Consider the following 17696-nt stretch of genomic DNA (forward strand, 5'->3'; position numbering starts at 1 on the left):
GTATCAAGAAAGAATAAACTAGTTTTAATTAAGAAAGGATTTGTATCGCTGAAGTTCCTCGGAAAGAATTTACACCAGAAATTAATGAACGAGCAGATACGTAACAATACTATATTAATAGTTAGTAGTACCAAATCTATAAATACTTAATACACGTACAAAGAGGTCACATGGTTGGTCAAATCGACCAAGCCCAGGTTTAGAGAATTAAAGTGGATAATTGTAACCACAATGGTGCTTATACAAAACAAACAAAAAACTGCAGTTTTAATTATTGTTTTAGAGGTTTCTTTTGAAATGAAGGAATAAAAACTTAGATAAAATAAAACTTTGATAACTTATTTGATAATAATAATTTCATTAAAATACATTGTTAGTAAAGTGGTATAATTAAATTTTGAATGTAACACAGTATCATGTGCAGATAGGTGTTTAAAAAATGGCATCATTATGATAGGGTTAAACGGACTCATATATATATTATCTGTGAGCCATTGATTAATAGGTTTAACAATACAATCATCTATGTTGAGCTGTCACCTAAATTAAACTCTATTCCCTATTTATCTAATTCACTGACTTCCTGGTCTGATCAACTGAAACCTGAGAACACTTCCAATGTTGTCAACTTCTTCTCTAAGTAAAGATCTCAATTTTTTTCAACACTTTAATCCTATCAACACTGGTCAATGGCCATGCCATCACATTTGTTGACTCACAATGAAGCACAGAATGTTTCCCAAGTGGTTTTCTCAGCCTTTTTGAAATATATGGATATGGAAATCTTTCTTTTTATACAAGATTCCAAGTGGTAAGGTAAGACTTTAGTAAGCTCAAAATTTCATATTTTTTAGACCAAAATACAGCTTAGTTACTAAGCTTGATAAACTATAGTGTTATTTTAAGGTATTGATATTGTAATTTGTGATTTTTGGTTCTTTCAAAATGTGTATTTGAAACTAAAAACATTTATTTCGTTTCACATCCTCCACATGCAAAATTTGATAAGGCTTAGCAACCTATGGCAAGCAGCAAACAAACACAAAGTTTGTAACTAGAAGAGATGATTTGTATTCTATAATTCTTTCTTTACTGTTCTTTGTTTTAAGAAAAAAATTTAAGAACTTGTTTATAAATATTAATGATGTACATATATATATAAAGTCCACGAAAACAGAAGACAGGTCACTTTGTAAAGGCCATATTTATATTCTTAGATACTGTAAAATGATGCATGTGCACTACGTCATTGCATTTTCTGTAATAGCTGAAAAGGTCAATGTAGTAAAATAATAAATATAAATAAATGTATAATGTTATGGAATTTAAGCTATTTAGACTAAACATTTGTGTTTTTGTGTTATGATTTGTAGTCATTCTAGAACGAAAAAATCAGAATGTATATTTATTTTATTCATCAAATTTTATATTGTGATTATGAGGTCAATCAAATCGAATGAACCCATACAGAGATTCAATAGTAAAAATACCAGATAAAGTTTTTCTTTAAAAATGTTTGATACATATCTGTAGGATATAAAGATTTCACATGTGAAATTTGAAAATTTTCTGATGCAGAAAAGTATTTTTAATCTTAAAATCAAAATTACTTTGCATGTTGGATAGTCAAAATTCCAAAAGAAAAAAGGCATGAGAAAAACATTACTTAAAAAATATTAAAACTTAATAAAAAAAACCTGATATTTTGCATACAAAAGCCTTATAATGTTTACTGATAATCTGCCAAATTTTCTTCAAGATACGCTTACTAATTTAAAGGTTTTAGCATGAAAACTATAACAAGCACAAAATGGTTACAAGGTTGATCACTGGGCCCCAACCTGTGCTAAAAAAGTTAAAACATAGGTAGCTTTGAAGTTATTTCCGACCTATAAGAATTTGCATACAAATTAAAACTTTGGAAATGTTTTCACAATAAAACCACTAAAGCAAATAATCACAACTCACAGATTATAGAAAAATCCTTCTGGTCATTCCCAGTACACAGAGAACCAGATTTTTTACTGCAATTGAGAATGAAGCAATTCAAGTAATTTCATTAATTATGACTTAAAATTACGAATCTGTCTCTCCTACAGTGAACATACTGCTCTAATTTCACTGAAACATGACAATGACATTATTATCAAACCAGCTGATAAGGGTGGTGCCATTATCATTCAAGAGAAAATCGACTACATCATTGAAGCTAACCAACAATTTAAAGATGTAAACCACTATAAAAATGTAGATTTAGACCCCGCTCTGCAATTTGTTAAAATTATTGAAGACACGCTATGTTGTTTACAGAAAAGCCAACATATCAGTTATGAAACTTCACAGTTCCTTTCACCTAAACACCCGGTTCCAGATCACTTTTACATGTTACTAAAGATACACCAACAATTTTTGTCAGCTGATTATTGTCTACTGAAAACTTATCTCCTTACATTAATCACCACATAAAAGATATCTCTCCATGTTTGACACCATATATAAATGACACAACACATTTTCTGAACATGATCTCTCACATTAACAGTAGCAGAAAACTTCCTCCAAACACTATTCTCTTCACTATGGATGTTTCTTCTCTTTACAAAAACATTTGTCATGACAAAAGCCTGAAAGCTGTAGAATCTTCTTTGTTGAAACTAGACAAATCCAACATTCAAACTGTTATATACTTTGGTAAACTAGTTCTTACACTTAATGGTTTGGAATTGAATAAGAACGTCTAATTTCGAAATTAGTGCATTACAATTTTGGTCTAGATTTGTTTCCATGATTTTCAGAGTTACAAAGACTTCTTCAAAATTTTTATGTTAAAAAACTCTAATTTTTTAAATGCTTTTAACATGTTCTTACAAACCCCATGTGACTGAAAATTATAGTTTTTTAGAGATAAAATAAGTAATTTTGTCTTAAAAACTTATTTGTTATTTTATTTAAAAAAAACAAACAAACTGTATTTCACTAGGAGTATCCTACATTGTCAAGTGGATACATTTTAATAACAGAACAAAACCAGTATTAGAATATTGCCAGTAATATTATATCTTTAAACAACAAATAAAAGCTACTGAATCACAATTGTTAAACAGGAAAAAGAAATATTAAAATGAATGTTATTTTACACCTGAATACTGGTTAATGCCAGGTTGTTGTTTTTTTTTAAGAAGTAGAGTTCCTTTCATTTTTTCTTCTATTTGTATTATTTTCTCTGTCAATAATTTTAACACAAAAAAACAGAAGAGGGATTATTTTGAGCCGTTTTCCCAATGAAAAAGGTAGGAGCTTTTAAGTGTTCTTGTATATGCTTGTTAACGAAGGATTTTGAATGGTATATGAAAGCTCAGGGATACATAATATAGAACAATAGAAAGATGGTTTTTGTAAGTTTTTAGCTGTACCTTCAAGTTATGATTCATTTCTTTAAGGATCATAAAGTTTTATTTAACACTTTTGTAAATTAAGTTGAGAGGAACAATTATTTTTAGTTGTATGAAAAAGGGTTTTTAGGATCTTTTTTTTTGTATAGGTTTATGGAAATAATTCCAATGAATATAAACTGCTGTATCTGTGTCTTTACAAAAAACAATGCTATGAAATCCACATTCGCTTTTTTCAATTAAAACAATTAAAAAGAAATTTTTCCATAATCTTAATTTTCATCTGTAAACATGATGTTGGGGTGGATTGCATTCAAATATGAAAGAAAACTATTAATATAATCACTTCCTTAAAGATGACAAAAATGTCATCTACGTGATGTATCCAGAAATTGGAGGATAGAATAAATTGGAAATTGTAATTTCTTCATTTCTGATCATGAATAAATTAGCTGAAACAATGTAAACAGGATTTTCCATGCTTAGACCATCAGTCTAGGCATAATGAAAATTATGAAATAGAAAATTTGTATGAGAAGTGCAAAAGTGCAAAAGTTCTTTGATGATGGAAACATCTAACAAAGATCTGGGGTTGGAATCATTTGGAAAACATTTTAGAGCACAGTAATGATTTTTCAACATTCACTTGTGTGAATAGATTTTTTTATACTAACCATAAATGCACTCAGGTCAGAATCTTTTAGTTTTATAATAAAAGATTCAGAGTTTTTGGAGAAGGAGCTTCAGATGTGAAATTTTCCTTCCTACCAACAAGATAACTAGGTCAAATTGTATTATGCAAATTTGTTGATAAGGGTGCTTCATGATCCTTGTACCAAAGTACATGTAAAGACTGTAGTGATTTGTGCATTGGAGAAAAGTTCTGACAAGTGTCTACAAGACTAAAAGAACACTTCCTTTGTGCATGAGCACATGTGGCTCAAAAGAATCACTTTTGTTTACCTGGATATTAAAATCATTGACTGATCAAATAATGTTAATAGAAGAAAAATCAAAGAACCTCTTTATTTCAGAACAAAAACTAGAATTAACCAGTATTCAGATGTAAAATTTTATATATTTAATTTTTCTTTTCCCCCTTTAAGAACAGTGTTTGACTATCTTTTATTCTGTTGCTTAGCAAAGTAGTATTGCAGTTGATTATGCAAAATGTAACAATTTTTGTTCCCTTATTTGTATATATCCATCTGATGATGCTTGGTAAACCTAGTCAAATGCATTTTTTAATGTGTACTTTCTTGTTTTATCTGGAAATAAAACTATAATTTGTCTTTAACTGTTTAAGTGGAGGTGAAAGAACTAAGATTTGCCTAACAACTGATAAACCATAGCCAAACTTGATGTATTTTATTTTTGTTGTTTCCATTTGTTGATAACTGGGTCAGGTTTCTACATCATAGTACATGCTTTAATTACACTTTACAACAACTTTTTATCTTAAACATTAAAATTAAAGAACAAGTGCTCAATTATGTGCACCACTAATATACTGAACAAGAATTGTTGAATATTGAAATGTATTTTGGTTGAGAAGATTAGCCTAAAATATGATTTAGTTGACTTTCAAGATGACTTTTTATGGGTTAATGATATTTTTTGTCTTGGCTAATTATCATTTACCAGCTTGTGAACATTATGGATATAAGTGAATGAATGTTTCAGTGTAGTGTACTTGCTAATATTAAACTACAGTGTTAAGTTGTTTTCTCATATTGTTTGGATACATTTCAAGAACTTTTTTGTATAGGATTCCTCAGCTTGCATGATGAAATGTGTCAAAGATCAGTGTCCACATATAATGGCTGATGAGGTCAGTGTTATTAGATTATCTATTGATGTTATTTCATTTTTTTCTTTATTATAAAACTTCATACTTTAACTTAATTTAGTAGTTATGACACTGGTGTCAGAAACTGTTGCATAGTCATGCGTATGAACATGGTACACATTTCAAAACATTTCTAAGTGTGAAATATAAAGATACATGCTGTAAAGTATATGTTGGGCTAAAAGCTCTCAAAGTTTGATTATTAGTTTTGACCTAAGCCAAGATTCAAGGTACTGTCAAAATATTGACTGTACAGCAATATTCCCTGTGGTACAGGGAATATTCATATGTGTAATTTTTATTATACTTTGATAAATCCATGATGTTCAGGATCAGACAATGCAGTTATGATACAAGTAATTCTAAGACACAAGTTTTGTATGTTCTAAGAGGAACATTGGATGACTTTGTTCAAGTGAAGATACTAACACCCTAGTAACTGGGATAGTCACATTCCTAGGCATGATGGAAAACCTTTTATTTCTGTATTTGTAAGGCACTGGACAACAACATTCTGCTGAACTGATAGGTTGACCATGTAGCTCCATTATTTTTGTTGTCACTTTTCAGATTTATTATTCCTGAACTTTTGTCTATGAGTACACATCAAAATCAAATGTGATTTTCATTCCATATCCAGCTATAAATGCCATTCTCAAAGATCATATCAGAGAAGAACAATACAATTTCATAACTTGTACTTATGAATGTGTTTCACAAATAAGAAAAATGTCTGCATAATTGCAAAGGTTGACAGGTATCATGTGGAAGTGTTCTAAACCTGAGAATACCTTGACCATCTTAATTCTGCCTGTCTTTGTTAAAAGTTGTTTTGTTTTAAATTGTTAACAATTATTTGTAAACACACTATGGTTGCATGTTCAAAATGTAAAACCAGTTTTCTAACAGACTTATACATTGAAAATGAAAAAAAGAAGAAAGAATTGCGTTCTATGGTTCTTTTTATTTCTGTCTTTACCATTACTGCAGTATTTCTGTGATGTATCCATTTGGGATGTTATAGCTTTACGTACATTTTATCTTGTGCTTTTTTTTTCTGTGGTTTTTATAATATTTCCACATACAACTACACATAACATTAAGATTTGTAAATATTTTCTAATTGACTGTTAAGCGAGTACTTGTTTTTTATTATGAAAATTATGACAGTGTAAAAGGTTTTTGTCATCTTGTAATAGCATATTTTTTGTTAACCTCTTCACCGAATCACCACGGGTATCCTTTACTGCATATGTCACAAAGTTTTAGTTATTTACATTCAAACTTTTATTAATCTGTTTTTTGTTTATGTTATAACAATTCAAATCTCAGCTAATAATCCATATTTTAATAGTTTATAAGTTTTAAGTTATTAATTTTATAAGGCAATGTTTAAAAAAATCCTGAATTTCCCCAAGTGTGTCACACTTTTTCTAGGCATCTTCTCTATTTTATCCATCACTCCTCCAATAAGTACGAAATTAAACGTAAATTACTCCCTATAAAATCGTTATTGCTCAGACAAACCATAATTTTTATAGCCTTCAATTTTGTTTTGTTAGAGAGCTATCAAATAGAAAATGAGACCCCTCTTGTACACCCACCTGTCACATCTTCTCTTTCAAGATTTGTTAATAGCTCTTTCTTATGTTTAATTCTAGAAAGCCAAAGTTTTCATCTTTCAAATGATGTATTATATAGCATTGTTTTCTGAAAGTAGAATTGCCAATTTCACTGTTAGTACAAGCTTTGTTCCCACAGGAAAGATTACGACTAGATTGGATGATTTTGTAACGGCTCTTGTCGCATAGTTAGAAAGCCAGAAAAATTGTGAGAGTTAGGGAAAATTTTCTACTTTTTGCATGTTATTAGTCTATGTTCTTTGGTGCATTATTTAATTAAATAAAAATTATTTAGGGCATTACTACCATTATTATAAAAAAGTAGGGTTAAGTTTAAACAACAGTCGACAGCAAGAAAAAGGAAATTCTGGTAAGTTCTTTATTTTTTGTTTTTCATGTTTATTCTTTATTTATTATTATAAAAGTAACTAAAATGTAAAAATAGGGATCTCTTTAGGATAGTTAAGGTTCAATTAGGTATGGTAAATGATAATAAAAATACAATATAAATATTTCTCAAGGCATGCACACAAGCAGCTCATGGGTAATGTAATTCAATAGCATAATGTGTGCCTCAGTTCCCCCAAGTGATTTACAACTTGTAATGGTGGGAATAGTAGTTAGACATGGTTCATAGGGCAATGAAATTTAATTATAAATAGATGTATAATATTACAAATCACATCTGAGATTTTCAAGATGAAGAAAAGTATTTTTAATCTTAACATGAAAACTACTTTGCACACAGACTATTCAAAACAAATACTAAATATATTCATGGATGAATCTTTTTTTATTTTATTTAAAATACTTCACAAAAAAATATGATTTTTATATGTGAAAGACTTATAATGTTTAACGAAAGGCTGCCCAATTTTGTGAAGATATACATACTATATTAAAAGTTAGTTGTATCAAATCTATAAAGACTTTATATGAATACAGAGGTCACGTGGTTGGTCAAATTGACTGAGCCAATGTTGAGAGAGTTAAGTGACCTGAAAATGCTCTGAGGTTGCATATGATGTGTAAGTGTGTATATTACAAATTTTTAAGCACAAATTTATGGCTATACCATTTATATTTTTGTCCAACTGTTTTTATGGTCTCTTAGTTTCCTTGTTCACTCAAAGCTGGAACATAACTCTACTTTTATCCTTTTATACACCTTGAACTCGTTATTACTTTGACAAAAGTTACAACAAACATGGCCATTCCCATGAAAAGCACATTAAAAGATTCATATGATGAAATTAGTGAAAGCTAAGAATCTGGCAGAACTACTTGTCTCTGAAGAAGCCATGAATGCTGCACCCATCCAGATCAGCAAAGTCAACTAAGCTACTAGAAAGGAATTTCCAGAATTTCGTATCTGAAAAAATAATAACCCAATAAATCTATGCATGTATTTTACAAGGGAGAGAAAAGAATCATGGCACTGGTGTCCAGATTGCTGAGTCTGTCTCTGCCAAGAAATATGCTTTAGGGCATACTACACAAAGGCAAACTATAAGGTAAGTTGTAGATAACCTTTACACAAAGACATTCATTGTAATTAGAAAGGGAAAAATCCCTACTACAAGGTGAATGTCTGTTCCAAAAAAGTATCCACTTAACTCTCTACCTTGTAACGATTTTGTGATTATTATAGTTTTCATGCTATAACTTTTAATACAGTAAGCATATCTTCACAATGATTTGTAGCTTTTCAGTAAACACTACAAAGCTTTCATACGTAAGATATCAGATTTTTTTCATTAATGTTTAAGATTTCTAAGTAGTGTTTTCTTATGCATTTTTTCTTTTTGAATGTTGTCTATCTGATATGCAAAGTAATTTTGATTTTAAGATTAAAATACTTTATGTATCAGAAAATTCCAATACAGTACTTGCTATTTTCATTTATTGCTGCCCTCTATATGTAAGCTTTTCTATTAAGCATGCCACAAGCCTTCCACACACCCCCTATTGGAATCAAGTGATTCCAACATGTCTCTCATGCAAATCATCATGTGTCACATATCCACCAATAGGAGCATAGTACACTCACATGACACATGTGACTTTCTCTATGTGCCTCTATAGAACTATCACTTCTCGTTTGGCAGCACTTGCAATCGGACATCTTTCTTTTTTCATCTGGTTTTGTGTTTGAGATCATATTTTCTCGAATTGGTTTAATTTAGAATACTCAGTTTTTCACATTATTTCAATTCACTTCAAATGCTTTTGTCGACTACCTCACCATGAATTCGGAAGTTAATGTTGCCACTTCCGGTGTCACATAATCAACAGGCACTGTACCACAGGCTTCAGGTACTGGCAACCAATTAGGAGATTTGTCTGTTTATTCACAGGGAGATTGAACATTATATGGGTCAACCTTTATCTCCTCGTTGACTCGTTTATCATTTTCGGCTCTAGCTTTACAAACGTGGTATCTTTGTTGTTGGGACCTTTTAGGTCATGATGCTGTTTTATCTTGAACCTGTTTACCTGCTCCTTATCTTCGGGATTTGCATATGGCTTCATTTTTAAGACGTTTTGTCTTTGATACATTCCCAGAATCCATAGAGTCTTGGGTGGCATCTTCCCAGCAACACTCTACCATTTTCACATCTAGTTTCCTGTTTATCTCAGTCAGATTCAAGTGTGGTGCCTATTTCAGTTTCCCGTTCTTCCTTCCATCCCTTACCTGTCCCTCCTTCCCTCGGTGCCACAGCTCGCCAGTTTTCTCGACAATACACGATATGCCACCAATAGTTTTGGTGGCTTTGGGCCTGGTGGGAGTTCACCTTGCAGCTTTCATTCATTTGTGCTGCACTTTCAGCTCGGATATCTGGGGTTCTTCAGGTTTTGTCATAGGGATTCGAAATTCTGTTTCTTGCCCCATCTTCCTTGTCCCAGGTCCAGTAACTTGCCAGCATTTATCAGAGGCAGTACAGGACCTCCTCACCCAACAGGCTAAAGAACCTGTTCCACATCATTCACCAGGATTTTATTCCCGTCTGTTTGTTGTTCCCAAAAAGACTGGGGACTAGAGACCTATCTTCAATCTGTCTCACATCAATCACTTTGTTCATCTCCCATGTTTCACAATGACGTCCTACCTCAATCTTTGGTTGGCTTTTTCTCCAGGTCTCTGAATAACCAAGATGGACATCTCCTATCTGCATATTCCCATCTCGAAATGTTCTCATCCTTATCTTCGGTTCATCCATTGAGGGGTGATATACCAATTTTGTACCCTTTTGATCTTCATCTTCATGCCTTGGGACTGCATTTCCATTTTTTACGTGGACGACTGACTACTTTTGGCCCATTCTGAACAGGAGTCAGTCTTCATACTTGTCAGCTCCTTCTCGAAGCTGCTCAGTTAGGCTGATTGATCAAATTGGAGAAGTCCTTCCTAAGTCCTACCCAATACCTTGTACATTTGGGTGTCTTATTTAACACTGACCTCAGTCGTGCCCAACCTTCTCCTTTCAGACTCCGTTCTATTTAAATTTAAAATATAATCTCCAATTTGATCCCAAACTTATTGACATACATTCATAAAATAGTAGTTCAAAAAAATTTTGAATGTGAGTCTACAAATGCGATGACATGGCCTATGACTCATAACCATAGGAAGACCCATGTCGGTAGGGATAAGAGATAATGAAAGATTCTTGTAGGAAAACGTAATGTGTGTGTTTACATATATATATTTATATAATGGTGTGAATTTTTCATGAATTTCCATGTTCTTTTGGTCAATTTGGGTCATTCTTGAAATTATTGTATATTTGATGATAAAATTGGAGGTGTGTGTGATGAGGTTGATGTTGAATTTGGAATGGTCAGGAACCTAGTTCATGTTGTAGTATTGCTATTCATTCACAGTACCTAGTGGTTGACTGTCAAAATAGAATACCCAACAGTGTTTTATATACTGTTACTTGATTGGACAAAATGTACTAGTTGTCAAGAAATTAAGAAATTCTATATAACTACACAAAAGTTTTGGCTATTTACCTTTCATTATCCATTTTTGAAACAGTGAAGTGGTTGCCTTTTAGTGATCTTTTAAATATGCAAGATTAGCAAAAATAATTGAGACAAGGATAGGGAAATGTTAATGAAGAAACAAATAAATGACTGAAGAAAAAAATTCAAATGGATTTAGCTGAAGAAGAATGTTAGTGCGAAGGTGCATTTGCTGGAAAAGGAGGCAGTCACTTGTGCACTTATACTGCTATAAAAGCCATGTATGACTAGTGTAAAGATCTCATAAGTTACTTTAATTATCTTAGAATTTAAAACTACCTTTAAAAATTACATTTAAAGAGTACATAAAATAGCTCCAAATGCATTTGAGAGCATATGGCCTTTTAGCCCCTAGACCTCTACTTTTTGGGTGTGCATGGCCTGTATGGGACTTCCTGGGGCTACGAAAAACATTCAGTGTTGTTATTCTTTTTTAGTCATTCTCATCTCTAGTATATAGTGTACAGTTTTTATTAATTTTTTATTCTTTATTTACTACAGTATTTTGAAAATAATAATAATCAGTTATAACCATCCATATTTCAGAAAGTGCGAAGCTACCTTGAAACACTCTGTAGAGAGAAAGGTTGTCTTCCGTTGGATTTTATACATCATTGTTTGCTGGAACACACTGCTGCTGACATCTTGAATAAGCTGAGGTTGGTTAGAGCTAGACATATCATTATGCTTATTACTTTGAAAGCCTTTAAAAAAAATAGAACTTATGTTGTTTATGAGGCATTTAATTTAAAACAAATAATTTGATAAAGAAACTGAGTTCCAAAGCCATCATTTTTCACTTTGATGCCAAGGTCTATGGCATTGTAATATTTTCATATTGATTAGTAGTTTCTGTGACACTACATCACAATAAGTCTGATAATATTTTTTTTTTACAAACCTTTCATTACTCGCTTTATGTTATGGTTTTCAATAAGCAGAAACACAATAGCATCTCAACCTCACTCCTTATGTGTCATATGCCATTATTGATGAGGCCTTTTGCTTCATGTCAGAGCTCATCTGGTCAGCTGCAAATGCAGCACACAAAGCCTTGGTTGAAATACTGTTTATGATAAATTAATTATCATCACACATAAAAGCTTATGCTGAGAAATGTGATATATTGGTTAGTAGTTTGTGTGACATTACATTATAATAAAACATGTACATTGATATCTTATAATTGACTTATATAAATAGTTTTTTGACTGAGGCTTTGTATGTTTCATTTTAATTTGTTCTCATTGAGCAAAAGGCCATGTCTGCAATGGTGTTCAGCACAAAAGTTATGCATTCAAAATGCAATTACATTTCTTATTGGAAACTTGCAGTCTAGGGCCAATAAATAAAAATTTGTAAAAAATTACTATCAGTCTTATTTTCGACAAGCCTGATCGAATTGATGGAGTTCATAACCATGTCATACTTTCAGTAAACATTACCAGTCTTTTGTACACAAAAAATCAGATTTTTTTTAATTAAGTATTTTGATTAAAGTTTCATACGTAAATATATTGAGTCTTTTTCTTACTAGTCTGAGTGCAAGGTGATTTTCATGTTAAGATTAAAAATAAATACTTTTCTTTGTCACAAAAATATCAAATTTCTTTTGCATAATCTCTAAAACCTCCTAAATATCTTACAAACGTTTTTTTCTTTTCAGTAAAACTTTATAGTTTATGTGTTATCTTCTCTACCCTAACTCTATACATGTTTAGTCAATTTTATGGACCTCATAATCACGAAACAAAAATTAAAATAACTCTAAATTACCCTTTTTCTTTCTAGAATGATTTCAACTTTTAACATGAAACTACATTTGTTTACCATAAATAGCATTAAACTTGAAACAGTATACATCTATTTATACTTAAATTTTATTGTTTTATTGCCCCTTGACCTGTGAAAAATGTTTATGATATTATTATTCTTTATTTTACCTAATCTAACCTTGTCTCACCTAAAAAGTTTCCAATTTTTATATTTTAGTTACTTTTATAATAATAAATAAATAACACATGAAAAACAAGAAATAAAATACTTATTTGGGTCTTCTTTTTTTTGCTGTCAACTGTCGATGACCTTTAACCCTACTTTTTTATATTAATGGTGGTACTGCACTAAATATTTTTTTATTTGATTAAATAATGCACTAGTGAACACAGAATAATAACATGCGAAAAGTAGATAATCTCCCATAACTAACATAATTTTCCTGGCTTTCTCTCTATGCAGCAAGAGCTGTTAAAAATTCATCTATGCTCATCAAAGTGTTTCCCTTGAGAATAAAGCTTGAACTGAAAGTGTAATTGAAAATTTTCTGTACAGAAAACAACATAATATAATACATCATTTGATAGATTAAAGCATTGGCTTTCTGTTAGTTATAAATAATATAGTATTAAAAGTCAGAGAGAACTATTGGCAATTTCTGAAATAGAGTATGTGACAGGTGGGAGTGGCATGAGGAATCTGATTTTCTATTTGATGGCTCTGTAACCAAATAAAATTGAAGGCTATAAGAATTATGCTTTGGCTGAGAGATGACAATATTATAATGAGTAGTTTATTTTAAACTTCATACTTCTTGAAGGGGTGGTAAATAAATTAAAGAGGAAATACCTAGAGAGAAAATATAATATTTCTCCTACTAGGAGAAATTCAGGATTTTTTATATTGCCTAATAAAACTGAGAACTTAAAACTTATATACTGTTAAAATTTCAATTATTACCTACATTTTTATGCCAAATTTATTCATATACCAAATAAGAAAGTAGTTTAATTACATTTTGAAAGTAACTCTCTAAAACATTGTGACATGCACAGAAAAAAATGTCCAAGGAGAGAGGGTTAAATGTATTAAGACTGGTTGAGTGCACACTGGAATATGAACTTTCAAAGTTTATAAGTAAAAATATTAATTTTAACTAAAAAACTAGAAATAATTTTTTTTTCAATTCACACAAATTTGTTATTATATGTAGTAAAACTTGTGTGAATAACCTTATCCCCATTTCAAAAATGTTTTAGAATTGACATTTTCTCATGACAAAAAAAAAAGATAAAATCTTCCAACTTTCATTTCTGCTAGGCACCATAGAAACTCACCTATAAACAATACAATCATCAGTCGTTTTTCTTATAATTCTTCTACACACCCAAAGTAGGGGTTTATATTTATTAACTGAAGACTGTTAAGAATATAATTATCTATGTCTTCTTTTTCAAGGGAATTTCCTTCTCAGTTGTTTGTTTTATTACTATTGCTCTTTATTTCTACCATTTGATGATGTCACAGTATGTGATCTGAACAATAACCAATGAATTACAGATTTGAAAATGGCCTTGTGGTTAGTGTGCTTGACTTGCAACCTGAGGGTTGTGTGTTAGGATCTCAGTTGCCAAATATGTTTGCCCTTTTAATTCAGTTGTGGCAGTCAATCCCACCATTTATTGGTGAGAGAGTAGCCAAAGAGGTGGCAATGGGTGGAGTTGACTAGCTGCCTTCCCTCTAGTGTATCACTGCTAAATTAAGGATGGCTATTGCAAACAGTTCTCAAATAGCTTTGCACAAACTTAAAAACAAAACAAAAATAGTTTAACTAGAGTTAAACAGAGAATATTATAAGTTATTTACATTATTCTAGAGAAATATAAATTAGGATAAACAAATGAACATAACAGATCGTTTTAGAAGACTTGGGAACAAACTACATTCTGAAAATGGCTCTGTGTTAAATTATTTCTTCCTAAAAGCTACAGAAATGCTCGTTTTTGTTAAGACATCAAGTAAGTTTAGTTGTGTATGGTAGGCAACAGCTAAATATGCATATGACTCAAATCCTTATTTATTGAGTATTATTGTTATTTTTATTACATTCAAACAACATACCCAAATAAAAAAAAATATTTATTTCAAAGAAGATAAATTTATTGCAACACAAAATATGTTAAAATTCACAACACTGAGCCTAACAAAGTGATGCCATTTGAAAACTCATGTTCTAGGTTACCAATAAACGTCTGCTACTTTTTGTCATGTGTTTTACAATTTATAGCTGTAAGTGAGGGCAACTGCAATCAGTAAAATGAATTATCAGAATAAGTAAATTAATCTTTTAACCCTGTGTGCCCAGTCAGGTCCACTGGACTAATGCTTTATTGTAGAATTAAAGTTTACTATAATTATGAATTTACTATGTGTTTCTATTACACCTGAAAAATCTGCTGTACACAAGGAATAAAAATTATTGATAAAGTATTTTGACTAAGATTCATCAGAAAATTTATAAATCCTTTAATGAGTCTCGCCCAGTGGTTCAGTGGTAAATCTGAGGGATTATAACACTAAATATCAGGTTTTGATAACCATGGTGGGCATAGCACGGATAACCCATTATATAACTTTATGCTTAATACCAAAATAAACAAACACTATTGAGTTAGTGAATAAAAGGTGATTTTCATGGTAAGATTAAAAATACTTCATTTTATCATACAGTTTTCATATTCATAATGTCTAGAACCTCCTAAATGAATATCAAAAGTTTTTTTCAGTAAAATTTTATACTTTATCCATTATGTTCTCTACCCTAACACTGTACCAAAATCAGCAATTAAGGTAAAAACGACAGCAATATGAAGTAAATCGATATTTCCCTTACTTTTATTCTAAAATGACTGAATATTGTACCATATAATTAATCTTAGTTATTTTTTACCAGTGTAAGCTACTTAGCTTTTCACTTTTGCTTTCATTTAGTTTTATTGCTTTACAGATGTATGTAGATCAGCTGTGAGTACTTGAAAACCATTTATTACGATTAGAGAGTTTTGTGCAAGCAAACAGTCAAGTTACAGTAATGCCATGCAATGTGTGCATGCTGAGATATCAAGTATCAGGAGAAATTTTAAAAAAGTTTTTTCATATAAGTTTTATTGTCTAACCTAATAAGTTTCTGGTTTTTAATTTTTTTTACTCTTATAACAATAAGTACAATATATATATATATATATAGATCTATATAAATAAAAAAGTAAATTTAGTAATTATATCTAGACTTGGTCCTTTTGATGTTTAACAAGCAAAGCACTCTAAATTTACCTTCTTTTGCAATGATGTTGGTTTTCCACGAAATTATTAATTTATTTCATATATGCATTTATGAATAGAGTTTGGGCCTACTAGCTAATCTATATAAATAATATGTTTGTGTTTGTTTGTCTACTTGGAACCTTTCTTGGAAATTTCTTCATCAAACATTACAAATCTTATATCATTAGAAAGCCCTTTGTTTCAAGAATCTGGATTGCATATTGGCTTTTCCATTCAGAATCTTCTTACCTGTTTTTTGCTTAGTCAAACTTTTAAGGCAATGAGTATGCTACACAATGGCACATTGTCATTGTCATCACATGAGAACTGGCTTCATTTTCAACTTATATTTTTTATTTGGAAAGTATTACATACATACAACACTTAACCCATGTGTAATTTCCTAAACAATTAACATTGCATAAAATACAATTTCAATGGGCTTTCTAGAGTTATTTATATCTAAAATACACATGTGCAGTATGTTCAAAACCTTTGTGAACACACATTCAGACGTTTATGCATATTCACCTAAGTTTGCCTTCATTACAACTTTACATTTGCTGTACTTTGCAATACTTTAACTTTGGTTTGTTTCATAGACTGCTATAAACATCTGTTACGACAGTGGGGGTCACGTGACGAGTATTCTAGAAGATTCGCTAGTGCGTTACGACAGCGGGGTCACATGACAAGTATTCTAGAAGATTCGCTAGTGTGTTGCGACAGCGTTGCATCAATTGATGCTGGTAGCACGTGTTGAGAGTCTTAGAAGTTTCTAGAACAGGCAGTTTTATCGTATATAAGTGCGCTAGACAGTGAGAGAGAGACGGAGTCAAAGCAGTGGTGGAGACAAAAACGTAGCGGAGACGAAGCAGGCAGAGAGAAAGAAAGACAGCGATTACGGTCGGCGGGAACTGAGGATAGCAGACACAGAGATCGGAACTATAGTTTGCGGGGACGGACAATTAAGTCTAAGCGAGACAGAAAGTGAGTGAATTGTTGTGAACTATAGTGTGTGTAACTGTGAAAATTAAGTACATTACAAAGTTGTATTGAGGAAGAATAAACAAGTTTTATAAAGAAAGGACTTGTATATTAGAAGAATTAACAAACAAACATACAGAGACGTAACAAATTGGTGTCAGAAGTGGGATAGAAAATAACATAAAAAAGAAGAAGATGGAAACGAGAGGCTGTTGGAACTGTGGGGAGCAAGGACATATGAGGAGCCAGTGTAAGAAAAATACCACCAATTAGTCAGCTTCGGGAAACCAGTAGTGGTTGGTGCTAAAGGACACCCACCAACCCCTATCATGAAAGTCCCAATAGCTAGGTATAAAATGCCAAGCACACACAGCATCTATGTGACAGGAAAGCTAGATGGCCAAAGGTGCAACTTTGTCATAGACTCTGCGTCTCGGCAAACCCTTGTGAGCATCAAGGTGTTAGATCATGAAGGAGTACCAGAAGCCATACAGAAGCTTTATGGTGTGACAGGACATTCTACAAGGTTGTGGGGACCAGTGTGGGTAACTATTGAGCTCATGGGCATAAAGGACAGACAGGAAGTATACTTGGCTGACATTGAAGACGAATGTATATTAGGATTGGACTATCTACTACCAAGGAAGTTTGTAATTGATTTTAATAATATGACGTTTGGGAACAACAAAGGCCAAGTTGCGTAACTGTTAAAAGAGA

General features: G+C 31.5%; 1 protein-coding gene across 2 annotated transcripts in view; it reads left to right on the forward strand.

Moving 5' to 3' along the window:
- Positions 1–5160: 5160 nt before the first annotated feature.
- The window catches only part of LOC111087435, a 72043-nt gene continuing 59507 nt past the window's right edge, over positions 5161–17696 (forward strand). Inside the window, exons 1-2 of one of the 2 annotated variants that reach the window (XM_022394044.1) lie at positions 5162–5223; positions 11439–11551. In XM_022394044.1, the coding sequence (XP_022249752.1) occupies positions 5176–5223; positions 11439–11551 (161 nt within the window). In that variant the 5' untranslated portion in view covers positions 5162–5175. Of the gene's footprint in view, positions 5224–11438; positions 11552–17696 lie in introns of both variants that reach the window. The other variant, XM_022394045.1, reaches the window with a different exon arrangement.

Source organism: Limulus polyphemus, unplaced genomic scaffold (genome assembly GCF_000517525.1).
Source record: "Limulus polyphemus unplaced genomic scaffold, Limulus_polyphemus-2.1.2 Scaffold2147, whole genome shotgun sequence".
NCBI lineage: Eukaryota > Metazoa > Arthropoda > Merostomata > Xiphosura > Limulidae > Limulus > Limulus polyphemus.